At 35.6% G+C, this 12,977-nt stretch overlaps 1 protein-coding gene and 1 pseudogene across 1 annotated transcript in view; one reads left to right on the top strand and one right to left on the bottom strand.

The window, feature by feature from the left end:
• The window catches only part of LOC111410596 (serine carboxypeptidase II-3-like), a 3,226-nt gene extending 905 nt beyond the window's left edge, over positions 1 to 2,321 (top strand). The window contains exons 2-8 of the mRNA XM_023041018.1: positions 360 to 467; positions 568 to 839; positions 936 to 1,175; positions 1,258 to 1,376; positions 1,488 to 1,583; positions 1,911 to 2,016; positions 2,112 to 2,321. Coding sequence (XP_022896786.1) covers positions 360 to 467; positions 568 to 839; positions 936 to 1,175; positions 1,258 to 1,376; positions 1,488 to 1,583; positions 1,911 to 2,016; positions 2,112 to 2,258 — 1,088 coding nt within the window. The 3' untranslated portion in view covers positions 2,259 to 2,321. The remainder of the gene's footprint in view (positions 1 to 359; positions 468 to 567; positions 840 to 935; positions 1,176 to 1,257; positions 1,377 to 1,487; positions 1,584 to 1,910; positions 2,017 to 2,111) is intronic.
• Positions 2,322 to 5,077: 2,756 nt separating this feature from the next.
• LOC111411048 lies at positions 5,078 to 12,498 on the bottom strand (annotated as a pseudogene).
• Between the last annotated feature and the right edge of the window lie 479 nt (positions 12,499 to 12,977).

Genomic DNA, 12,977 nt, shown 5'->3' with positions numbered 1-12,977 from the left:
CGTATCTCGTTATTACTTACGACCACGGATGATTTAAGATTCAATCAGATGTAATTTGTATCTCACAATCACAACTCCTTGTGATTAATAAATTACAAATATTTGAATCTACGGACTCTATTATTTATTTAATTGTCTATTAATTAAATAATAGATCTGCCATTTAATTGCATTAATTATATATAAAAGTATTTATGTCCAAAGTCGATTGGACCTAGGGCATAATACTTACAGGAACCTGAGTCAAATCTTTGCAAGATCATTATAGTCGAGAAATAAAAGGCAATTTAGATTGTCATTTCTTCTATGAACTAGCATTCACCTTCTTTTAGCAATTTTAATAATTCTTGAAACTGCAGGACCGGGCTGCTCTTCCATAGGAGCTGGTGCAATGACAGAACTTGGACCGTTTCGGGTCAATCCGGATGGCAAAACTCTATGGTATAACCGATATGCATGGAACAATGGTTCGTACTTGCATCCATAAAACAAGTTATCAAAAAGTGTGTTTTTATTTTTATTTTGAAAGAACGGCCTGTTAAAGAAATTCTGCTGCTTGAAATGCAGTGGCAAATGTCCTCTTCTTGGAGTCCCCAGCTGGTGTTGGATTTTCTTATTCCAATACATCATCAGATTATGTTACTGGGGACAAAAAAACTGCAGCAGATTCGTATAACTTTTTAGTTAACTGGCTAGAAAGATATCCAGAGTACAAAACACGTGGTTTTTACATAACGGGAGAGAGTTATGCTGGTCATTATGTGCCCCAGCTTGCTGATTTGATACTTGAAAACAACAAAATCACAAATCAAACTGTCATTAACCTCAAAGGAATTGCTGTAAGCTTCCTGATACGATATGCTGCCTGTTTATTCAATATGTTCTGTTTTTTTCTTTATCAAGAATTATAAGATCCTTATGGACGTGATTTTCAGATTGGGAATGCATTAATTGACGATACGGATACAGAAGCAGGCACTTTTGACCATTTCTGGACAAGTGCTCTCATTTCTGATGAAGTTCATGAAGGAATAAAATCAAATTGCAATTTTTCATCTGCCAATAATTCAGAAGTCTGTTACGATTACAGAGAACAAGCCTATGAAACCATAGGCAACATCTACACTTATGACATATATGCCCCCTTGTGCTCTTCCTCTTCAAGTGCTCCCGGGGTATATCATATCAACTTGTTCTTCAGTATATAATATTCTCGTTTCCCCAGAATAAAAATCCATTTCGTTCTTCTGGAAGCAGGTATCAAATTTCGATCCATGCTCAAGCGATTATGTCTTTGATTATTTAAACAATCCTGAAGTGCAAAAGGCACTTCATGCTAACATAACTGGAGTTCCTGGACCGTGGGAAGATTGCAAGTACTGCACTTCTCCATCTGATATATATTTTTTTCCAACTCTTTCTTATTCCATATTATTTCATTTCAATTTTCGAAAGACTTCAACTAAAAACACTTCATTGATATACAGCGACATCATCAGTACTGGCTGGCAGGACTCACCATATACATTATTGCCTACCATAAAGAAGCTAATGGAAAGCGGCATCAGAGTTTGGATCTACAGGTAAGTTATGACTGTGAGTGGTAATACTTCACCGTTCGACTGCAGATTGCACTTGGCAAATTCTTTTTACAATAAGAACCCGAAAAAGAAAATACTGAAACTGAATTACAGTTTATTTTGTATTTATCACTGCAAATACTTGCCGAAAAGTTCTGTTAGTTATTTAACATTATGTCACATTGGGAACATGTCTTGATTACAGTCATTGATTTGTAAGCCTCGACTTTTGCACGAGAGAGAACTGAGTGAAAGAATTTTATTTGAGAATGAAAATATAATTGTTGTTGTCTTGACACACTTGAGCTTAAATTTTCAATGCACCTGCAGTGGAGATACAGATCGGATAATACCAGTTACAGCAACTAGGTATTCAATGCCCAAACTCGGGTCACCTATAAAGACTCCATGGTATCCCTGGGACTCTCAAGGCGAGGTAATAAAGAAACAATTTTTTTTTTTTGTTTTTTAAATCTTGTCCACCTTTACTAATTTTAGCATCGTAACGCCATTCTGAATCACTTTTTCAAGGTTGGAGGTTACGTAGTTGACTATCAAAATGTGACATTTGTGACTATAAGAGGATCGGGACATTTTGTTCCGAGTTACCAGCCTGAGCGCGCGCTCATCTTCTTCTCATCCTTCATTGAGGGAAAGCTTCCTCCAGCACAGGGCTAAAGGGGGAATCAAGATAGACACGAATAAAATGTTTGAACTGTTCATTTTTACAATTGTAAGTTAACCATGTCCATTTCAATGAACATTCAAAGTTTGAATAACATCTTTATCTTGGACGCAAAGACTTGAGAATAAAGATGCGATGAATGACAGGATCTACATTCTGTACTAATAATTGTAATTGGTCGGGGCAACTCACAAATATCCTTACTCTCTTAATCCAATATGGTGTACCAATCGTATCCAAAATTCAACTCATTTCTGTTAGGCAAGATTTAGTCATCAAAATTCAATTATAAAATTGGTTTTCTAGATGAACAGGGATAGAACAACAAAATAAGCTTTATTGCAAATAAACTTTGGACAGCCTATATAAATCCTTTGTCGCACTTAGTTTGCTATATCTTTTGGATCATCCTTAGTAACCCCATCAAGCGATTTTTTAGTTATATTCAACTTCTCGATCTTCTAACCTATTTACTAAGAAACCTACCCTAAACCCAAAAATCAAAATGACCTGTCATTAACAGTTTTCAGAGGCTGATATTCCATTTCCTGGCAAGTAAACCTAACAATTTAGGTTTGTCCATGTTGAAATATTTTAATGATTTTGAATTAGTCAGCTAGGATTAATTAGATTGTTTGCTTCATTTTTGAATAATTCCTATTGTTAGGACACGTTTACTTTGAACTCTTCTCTAGGCTTCTCCCATGATTCTCGGAGTTGTTGAGATGTGGGTTGTTTATTTCTAAATGCGTTTGATTGGCATGGAAAATATCACTTAAAAAAGAAAATTTTTTCCTTCTTTTGAGAAAAACAAAAATCACCTCCACCTAAGAAAAATATTTTCCTTAAAAACAAAGAAAATTAGGCATTTTTTCAAAAGTTGAAAAAGTTTTCCATGGAAAAAATAGCAATCAAACATCCCAAGTAGGAATTTGGATGGAAAAATGATATTTTTCATGGAAAATAAATGTAATCAAACACACTCTTATTGCTTTGTAAAGGCTATATAAGCCCCTATATTGCTGGATTAATAATATGTTTTTTCTTCTCCAATATTCAATAACACATAAAATCAGGGTTCTCAACATCTTGTATCAGAGCCAGGTTAAAAGAACCTGATCAAGGTCACTTAAGGAGCAGCAGAAAATAGTTTTGTGCAACCTGCACTTCAAAAGCTTGATGGGGACTATGATCACTGGAGCATGCTTATGGAAAACTTTTTACGTTCAAAAGAATATTGGGGATTGGTGGAGAATAGAATCCCTACAGTAGATGAAGGAGTTGTGATTACTGAAGCACAAAAAAGTTGAATGAAGATCTTAAATTGAAGGACCTGAAGGCAAAAAATTACTTCTTTCAAGCCATTGATAGTTCAAGTCTGGAGACCATCCTGAACAACGAAACTGCCAAATATATTTGGGACTCCTTGAGATAGAAATATCAAGGGACTGCATGAGTCGAGCGTGCACAACTACAAGCTCTTAGAAGGAAATTTAAGGTGCTTCAAATAAAGTCAGGTGAATCCAAAAATGACTACTTTGCTCGAACTCTCACCATAGCCATCAAAATGAGGATTCATGAGGGAAAATGGAAGATGATGTTGTCATTGAAAAAATTTTGAGATCCATGACCTCAGAATTTGAATATATGGTGTGTTCTATCGAGGAGTTCAACGATGTGGATACTTTATCCATTGATGAACTGTGAAGTATCCTTTTGGTGCACGAGCAAGGCATGAATGTTCATGTGGTAGAAGAACAACCACTCAAAAGACATATGATTACCAATCGGGAGGACGAGGACGAGGACGTGGTAGCTTTAGAGGAAGAGGTAGACCAGCTTTGACAAGTCTACAGTTGAATGTTTAAACTGTCATAAGCTTGGTCATTTCCAATATGAATGTCCAAGCAAGGTGGAGAATCATGCAAAAGGCTAGTGAAGAGATGTTACTAATGGCTTACCTAAATACTAAGGAAACCAATCAAAAGGCATTGTGGTTTCTTGACTTGGGGTGTAGCAATCACATGAGCAGTCAATAGGAGTACTTCTCTGATTTTGATGCAAACTTCAGAGAATCTGTGAAGCTAGGGAATAATTCAAGCATGGCAGTAGTGGGAAAGGGCAATGTACAATTGCAAGTCAATGGAGTCATGCAGGTGATCACTAGGGTTTTCTATGTACCAAAATTGACGAACAACATTTTAAGTGTAAGCTAGTTACAAGAGAAGGGGCTTTCAATTCTTATTCAATCTGGGAAATGCAAAATTTATCACCTTGAGAGAGGCCTGATCATGGTGACTGCCATGACATCAAACAGAATGTTCATTTGGTTTCCCACCTTCAGACAGGTGAAACAATCCGTTTCAACTCAACTATTGAAGATCTCTCCCATCTTGGCATTGTAGATATGGGTATTTAAGTCTAAATGGTCTAAAAACTCTCTAGGATAAGAAGATAGTACACTGGCTGCCCCAATTCAAAGTCTCATCTAAGATATGCCAAGATTGTTTAGCAGGGAAGCAGAAAAGAGATTCATTTCCAAAGAAGAGCACCTGAAGAGCCTCTCAGATCCTTCAATTAATGCATGCAGACATATATGGATCTATCACACCTATCTCAACTATCAAAAAAAAGGTAAATAATCACTTTTATTGATGATTTCCAGCCAAAAGCCTTGGGTGTATTTTTCAGTGGAAACATCTGAGGCCTTTTTTTTTTAATATCGTAAAAAACTATTCATGGTTATCAAAGCACAAAAATATGTCCTTAATTGTCCATAAAATACAATAAACCTGAAAATTAATGCTTGACTTTAGCTATATATGTTTGCAATAGGACCTTTAAACCAATATCTAGCAATTAGGATCCAAGATGAAACAGTAAGAATTAGTAGGCCACCAACAGCAACAGGAATATAATTGAGAGTTTCCTTAGTAATGGGATAGGCAATTGGCAAGGAGAAGAGAACTGAAATTGTTACCACCCAGAGGATTGCAATCCAATCGACAAGAACTCCAAATCGCCCCAATTTGAAAGGCCCAGGATTGAAAGATTTTCGAGCCACAGTCACTCTAAAAAAGATTGGCAGTGCATAAGCTATGTAAAGTCCAATGGTTGCTATTGATACCATCGCTTCAAATGCTACTATGCTTCCAAGTGACGTCAAGGCCATTCAAAATGCCATAAAAGCTGATAACTAGACTGCATTTATGGGCACCCCTTGCTTGTTAACTTTGAGACAAAATGATGATAATGGCATGGCACCATCTCTTGAGAATGTATAAGCCATCCTGGAGTTGCTGGTAATTGAACTCATGCCACAGAAAAATATGGCGACAGCTACTATACCCAAGCAAATAATTCCAGCAACACCATGGTCATATCTACTCTTAAAAGCTTGGTAGAATATTTCAGCAATGGCATAACCACTAGAATCATTGTCTGGGTTCAAAAGATGTGGGATGTCAGTTACTGCAAAGGTGATACCAAGTACATAACCCCATCCAACAATTATAGATATGCCAATGGAACTTATTATTCCTTTCGGTTCATTCTCATCTGCTTTCTTGGTTTCCTCTGTCATATGGGCCGATGCATCATATCCTGTTATGGTATACTGACTCAAGAGAAGTCCCATAACAAATATGTAAATTCTGCTGTTAATTCCTACACCATTATCCGTGTTGAAGTGAGTAAAAACAAACTTGGCACTGGCTCTTTCCGTTGCAACTGAGGGAATGAGGATCATAAGAACAAAGACTCCTAAAACATTCCAAGCAGCAGCAAGCTATCCGAGGAAGGATAACAGCGAGATAGGAAGACTGTTCAAGAGAGCATGTAATAGCAGAATTCCACCATGAAATGCAATAACTACATATTTCGAGGCTTCGTATCCACCTCCAATCTTTCCACCTGTGCTAAGGAGAATTATCACCTGAATCAACTGTGCTAGTGAAAAATCTATTGAAAAATAAGGGGTTGGAGAAGAAACAACAACAAAATTATAGAAACAAAATGAATAGAAATCACGAAATACGTCAAGAAAAAATTTGAGGCTTGAACACGGGATCGTTGTCCTCAAACTATATTTGCCCCCTCTCGGGATTGAATGAGATGCTTAAGGGTTTTGGCAAACAATTTGTAGGATTATATCAAACCTTATAAAGGATTTAACACCAAAGCACAAGTATAATCCTCCAAAACTTTAAGAACACAAAGGAATATCTTAAATATGAATGTAAATCAATAGTTTGATTCAATATGGAACGATTTATGGATCTCAAGATATTTTCAGTGATTCTAATCATGTTTGTATTCATCATTCATCACCTATTTATAGGCCTCAATCAATACATCACGAAATGGTGTCAAAACAAGATGAAAAGTGGCAACTTTTAATCTAAAATGGCTCCCAAGTTTCAAATTGAAAAATCAGCCAACAACTATTTTTTAATACTATGCGTACGCATAGTATAAACCGTACGTACGCGTAATAGAAGCAAAATTTAATTCTGATTTTGCCAAAACACATTTCTCGTACGTACAAAATTAAGCATGTGCGTACGCATAGGCAAAAAATCAAATTTTGCATTTTCAATTTTTTTTATTCTATCAATTCCACAATTGAGCCCAACAATTAGTCCATTATCATTCCATTGATTTTGAACAAATATTCAACAATCCCCCACCTGTTCAAAATCAATACGGTCACATATTCAAAAAGACGACACTTATGCATAAGGATTAGATATCTTTTGATTTGAATCTAACCATAGTGTAATTCAAACAAAGTAAAGTCAGAATTAGAGATAGCATGGAAGTTTTGAACCAATTATTCCTTGTGACAATACCGGTAAGAACACACACATAAGTATCACGTGTTCTCAAGTTCCTCAACTCATTTAGCGCTTTTATGGCCTTGCGCTCATCCTATTCGACAAACTTTTAAGAGAGAAACTCCAATTCTCTATTGAGGTGACACCACCTCGAAGTTAGTCTAGGTGAAGTTCTTCCAGTACCTTTGTTACTTTTAGAGGTACTTGTGTTTTAGTACTGAACTTCATTAAGAGCTTTAAGCTCAACCCTCACTCTAGTAACAACCAGCATTATTTAATTAGGATAGGGTCATTGTGGATTTAAATAATGCTGTAACTATCCACATATCGAATGACTTGTTGTTACCCTTTGAACCCGTGGATTACCTTTTGAGTAATGACAGGTAGGGTTGCCGTCATTGGTGGACTTTTTAATTAAGGAGTTTCTACCCCATCATACTCGAAGTAGACGCCACTAAATCTCTATTTAGTACTTTAGTTAAATGATCCACTAAATTCTCAATTGACCTTATATAATTTAGGAAAATTATTCCATCTTTGATTAATTTCCTTATGTAGTCATGTCTCAAACTCATATGTCTAGACTTTTCATTGTATATCTCATTATATGCCTTTCCTAACATGGCTTGACTATCACATATGATAGGTATTGAAGAGATATTCTTCGATCCCAAAGGTATCTCATATAAGAGATCCTTAAACCACTCAACCTCTTTCCTGGTATCCGATAAAAATACAAATTCAGATTACATGGTCGAGTGTGTTATACATGTTTGTTTCTTTGATTTCCAAGAAACAGCACCTCCTCCAAGAGTGAATACCCAATCCGAAGTGGATTTACTTTCACCCATGCTAGATATCCAACTAGCATCGGTAAATCCTTCCAATATTGCCAGGAATTTAGTATATTGTAGGCTCAAGTTCTTAGTTTTCTTTAAGTATCCAAGAACTCTCACAATAGTCTTCCAATGATCATTACTCGGATTGCTAGTAAACCTACTAAGTTTACTTATTGCATAAGTTATATCTGGTCTTGTGCATTGAACAACATACATAAGACTCCCTATAGCACTTGCATATTCCAATTGAGTAATCGTCCTTCCATCATTCATTATTAGTTTTGAACTTGAATCAATCGGGGTACTACATTCCTTTATGTTCAAATGTTTGAACTTATTTATCATATTCTCAATATAATATGATTGACTTAGATAGTAACCCCCACTAGTCTTTGTGACTTTGATACCTAAAATGGTATCCACTTATCCAAAATCCTTCATTTTGAATGTGGAAAAAAGAAACCTTTTTGTTTCTTCTATTCCATCCATATGATTACTCATAATCAGCATGTCGTCAACATACAAACATATAAATGTCACATAATCATCACAAACTTTAGAATATAAACATTTATCAATGCTATTATGTTTAAACTCGAACGATATTATTATTAAGTCAAACTTCTCACGCTATTTCTTTGGTGTTTGCTTCAGACCATATAAAGATTTCACCAACTTGCACACTTTATGTTCATTTCCAGGTAGGGCAAACCCTTCGGGTTGTTCCATATAGACCTCCTCATCGAGATCTCCATTTAGGAATGCCGTCTTGACATCCATTTGGTGAACATGCAAGTCATAGATTGAAGCCAAAACGAAAAATATCATAATCGATGTTATTCTAGCTACCGGTGCATAAGTATCAAAATAGTCGATTCATTCCTTTTGTCGATATCCTTTGGCTACTAATCTAGCCTTGAAGGTATTTAATGATCCATCAACATTGTATTTTCTTCTAAATACCTATTTGCATCCAATAGGCTTGGATCCCGGTGGTAAATCAACAAGTTCCCAAGTATTATTGGACATTATCGAATCCATTTCGTCATTAATTGCATCTTTTCAAAAGGTACTATCACGAGAAGCTATAGCTTCTTTATAAGTCTTAGTGTCGATTTCTACTTGCAGAACAAAAGGAATTATTTTCACAACATTCAACTCATTTCCCTCTACTAAGTAAAAGGAGATAAGTTGAGAATCGATTTCATTCGATCCCAAAGACTTCTCAACTCGAATTCTCTTGCTTCTTGGTGGTTCACTAGATTCATCAACATCCTTAAAAGATATTTCATCATGTGTTCCACTTGAGCTAGGGATATTTTCAAGATTTTCCCTCAATTCATTATCCGAAGATAACGAATCCTCAAAGAACTCCACATCATTGGATTCGATAATCACATTGGACTCCAAATTTAGTAATCTATAAGATTTGCTATTGTTTTCATATCCAACAAAGGCACATTTAATGCCTCTTGGACCCAATTTGGTCCTATTAGGATTCGTGTTCTTGCAATAGGCAAGACACCCCGCACTTTGAAGTATTCAATGTTCGGTTTTCTTCCTTTCCACAATTTATAAGGAGAAACCTTAGTATATTTTGAAGGAATCCTATTAAGTATTCTACATGCACGTAATAAAGTTTCACCCCACAAGTTAAATGGCAACTTAGCATGAATAAGCATGACTTTTATCATTTCTACAAATGTTCTATTCTTTCTTTGAGTCAAGCCATTTTGTTCGGGTGTCCTAGGTGTAGAACATTGATGAATAATTCCATGTTGTTCACAAAACAAATTAAAATTATTGGAAAAATATTCACCACCTCTATCACTCCAAAATTTTAATTTTCTTTCCTAGATAATTTTCAACCTCATTCTTGTATGTCTTAAACATGTTAAAGGCTTCACTTTTATGTTTTATCAAATAAACATAAGTATATCTAGAAAAGTCATCTATAAAAGTTATGAAATATTTATTTCCACCTCTAGTTAACATACCATTAAGTTCACATATATCAGTATGAATTAATTCTAAAATACTAGAGGTTCTCTTAACACTTTGATATGGTTTTTTAATCATTTTAGATTCTACACATATTTTGCATTTATGTTCATCATTTTCATCATATGAGATCAAGTCATATTTTCTCATGCGTTTCATTGTATTTCTACCAACATGACCTAATCTAGCATGCCATTATGAAAATAAATTCACAACATAAGCAAAATTACTTTTATTCATTTCATTGTCAACGGTACATAATTTGACCATTCTTTCACATGAATAGCCTTTTCCAACAAATTTTCCATTAAGGGATAGGACAAGTTTGCCTGACTCATAAACACATTTGATGCCCGATTTTTCCTAGAGATTGCCACTAACTAGGTTCCTATTCATATCCAAAATGTGTAGTACATTAGTTAGAGTAATGAGTTTCCTAGAAGTGAAGATAATGTCTATACTTCCTTTTCCAAACACCTTAGACCCCATCTCGTTACCCATTTGAATCTTTTATTCTCCATCCACTTCTTGATAAGTTTTGAACAAAGATTTATCATATGATACATGTACCGTAGCACAAGTATCGTACCACCACCTGGGAACATTTCCTTTGATTGCGTTTACTTCACTTATGGTGGCCACAATTTTGTCATCTTGGATGGAATTCACTTTGGTCTCGAAATTGTTTTGTTTTCGGTGCTTACAATCCTTGGCATAGTGACCAGATTTTTCACACACAAAGCAACCTCCTTTTGTCTTCTTCTTAGACTTGTTAAAGTTCCTAGAAGGCTTCCTTTTGTTGGATTTTGCCGGCGGTTTTATTTTTTCCACAGCATTTGCTTTAGAAGAGCTCTCATGAGAATTTTCAGTTTTATCACATATTCTCGACTCCTCTTCGATTCGAAGATGCTTTTGCAATTGTTCCAAAAAATAATCTTCGAAATTATGCAGGATCTTTTTTCGGTATCCTTTCCAAGTTACTGGAAGTTTGGCAATTATAGCCCCCACTTGAAAGGTCTTCAGTATATCAATTTTCACCGCCTTTAATTTGTTGACAATCACTTGCAACTCATGCCCTTGGGAAAGAAGAAGGATATTTTCTAAGAATTTAAAATCAAAATACTTAGAAATAAAAAATTTCTTTATACCTTCTTCTGCCGCCTTGTACTTACTTTCCAATGCTTCCCAGATTTCTTTCGCCGAAGTTGTATTGGTGTATAGATCATACAAACGATCCAACAATGCATTCAAGATGTGACCACGGCAAATCAATTCATCTTCTTGGCATTTTTGTCTCTCGGTCTTGATTGCTTCGGATTCTCCATTCGTTGGTTTCGACAAAGTCACCAAATCTGGATCAAGAATAGAAAAAATCTTCAACGCCATTAGGAGGAATTTCAACTTGTCTTGCCACCGCATGAAGTTAGTCCCGTCAAAACGATCCAATCTAACCAAATCAATTCATGAGTTTGATAGTTGCCATAGTTGTATCATTTTACATCGCAGGATATAGTTTGAGATTGTTGGAAAATAAGGGGTTGGAGAAGAAACAACAACAAAATTATAGAAAAAAATGAATAGAAATCACGAAATACGTTAAGAATAAATTTGAGGCTTGAACACGAGATCGTTGTCCTCAAACTATATTTGCCCTCTCTTGGGATTGAATGAGATGTTTAAGGGTTTTGGAAAACGGTTTGTAGGATTATATCAAGCTTTATAAAGGATTTAACACCAAAGCACAAGTGCAATCCTCCAAAACTTTAAGAACACAAAGAAAGATCTTAAATATGAATGTAAATCAATAGTTTGATTCAATATGGAATGATATATGGATCTTAAGATATTTTCAATGATTTTAATCATGTTTGTATTGATCATTCATTACCTATTTATAGGCCTCAATCAATGCATCACGAAATGGTGTCAAAACAAGATGAAAAGTGGCAACTTTTAATCCAAAACGACTCTCAAGTTTCAAATTGAAAAATCATCCAACGTCTATTTTTTAACACCATGCGTACGCATAGTAGAAGCAAAATTTAATTCTGATTTTGCCAAAACATATCTCGCCTACGCACAAAATTAAGTCTGTGCGTACACATAGGCAAAAAATCAAATTTTACATGTTTCATTTTTTTATTCTACCAATTTCACAATTGAGCCCAACAATTAGTCCATTATCATTCCATTGATTTTGAACAAATATTCAACACAATCTACACTTGTTGTAATAGCCCACTGGCCAACAATATTAAACCATCCAGTGATCCATGAGGTAAAGGGTGCCTAGCCTAGACCAGCGAGCTTTGCACTTCAATAATAGAGTCCCCAGAAGTAGGATATGAAGAGCATATTTTAGCCATGGACAGTCCAACAAACATGGTGAAACATCCTGCAAGAAGCCATCCATAGACCATGGAAACCAGCCCACCAAAAGTTAATCCCGTATTGTACAGTGTAGTCACCCCAGTGAGCATTGATATTATCGAAAATGAAAAGGCAAAGTTCGATAACACCGAGAGATCATGCTTGAGTTCTTGTTTGTAGTCCTGCTTATGTAATCGTGCTTGGCCCGAATCAACAGAGTTATTGATTTGTTTTTGAGCATGTGAGGAAAGAAGAACACTCTCGTTCTTTTCTCCTTCGAGCTCCATCTTCTCTTCCTGTGCCTACGTATGAGAGAGAGAGAGAGAGATGAATTGTACACCAGCAAATCTGAGCCTTTGTTACATTCAGAATTACAAAAATCGAGTTGAGAAAGAAAAAAGTTCAGCTATACAAGGCCTATGTACAAGTTGTGGACGGGAGTTTACATCATAGGAGTTCAATGAATTATGTAAGGTAAATGGTAATTGAAGGCAACTAATGGCCGCATACACCCACAACAAAATGGGATAGCAGAACGTAAGAATCGAACCATTATGAATATGGTTCGAAGCATGCTAATGATGACATCTAATTTTTGGCTAGTTTAGCATCTTTGCTTTGGGCTACTTTTAGACTATTTTAGTATCTTTTATTTTTGGGCTTGTAT

The sequence above is a fragment of the Olea europaea genome, chromosome 15 (assembly GCF_002742605.1).
Source record: "Olea europaea var. sylvestris chromosome 15, O_europaea_v1, whole genome shotgun sequence".
Taxonomy (NCBI): domain Eukaryota; kingdom Viridiplantae; phylum Streptophyta; class Magnoliopsida; order Lamiales; family Oleaceae; genus Olea; species Olea europaea.
This window is presented reverse-complemented; position numbering and strand designations above follow the sequence as displayed.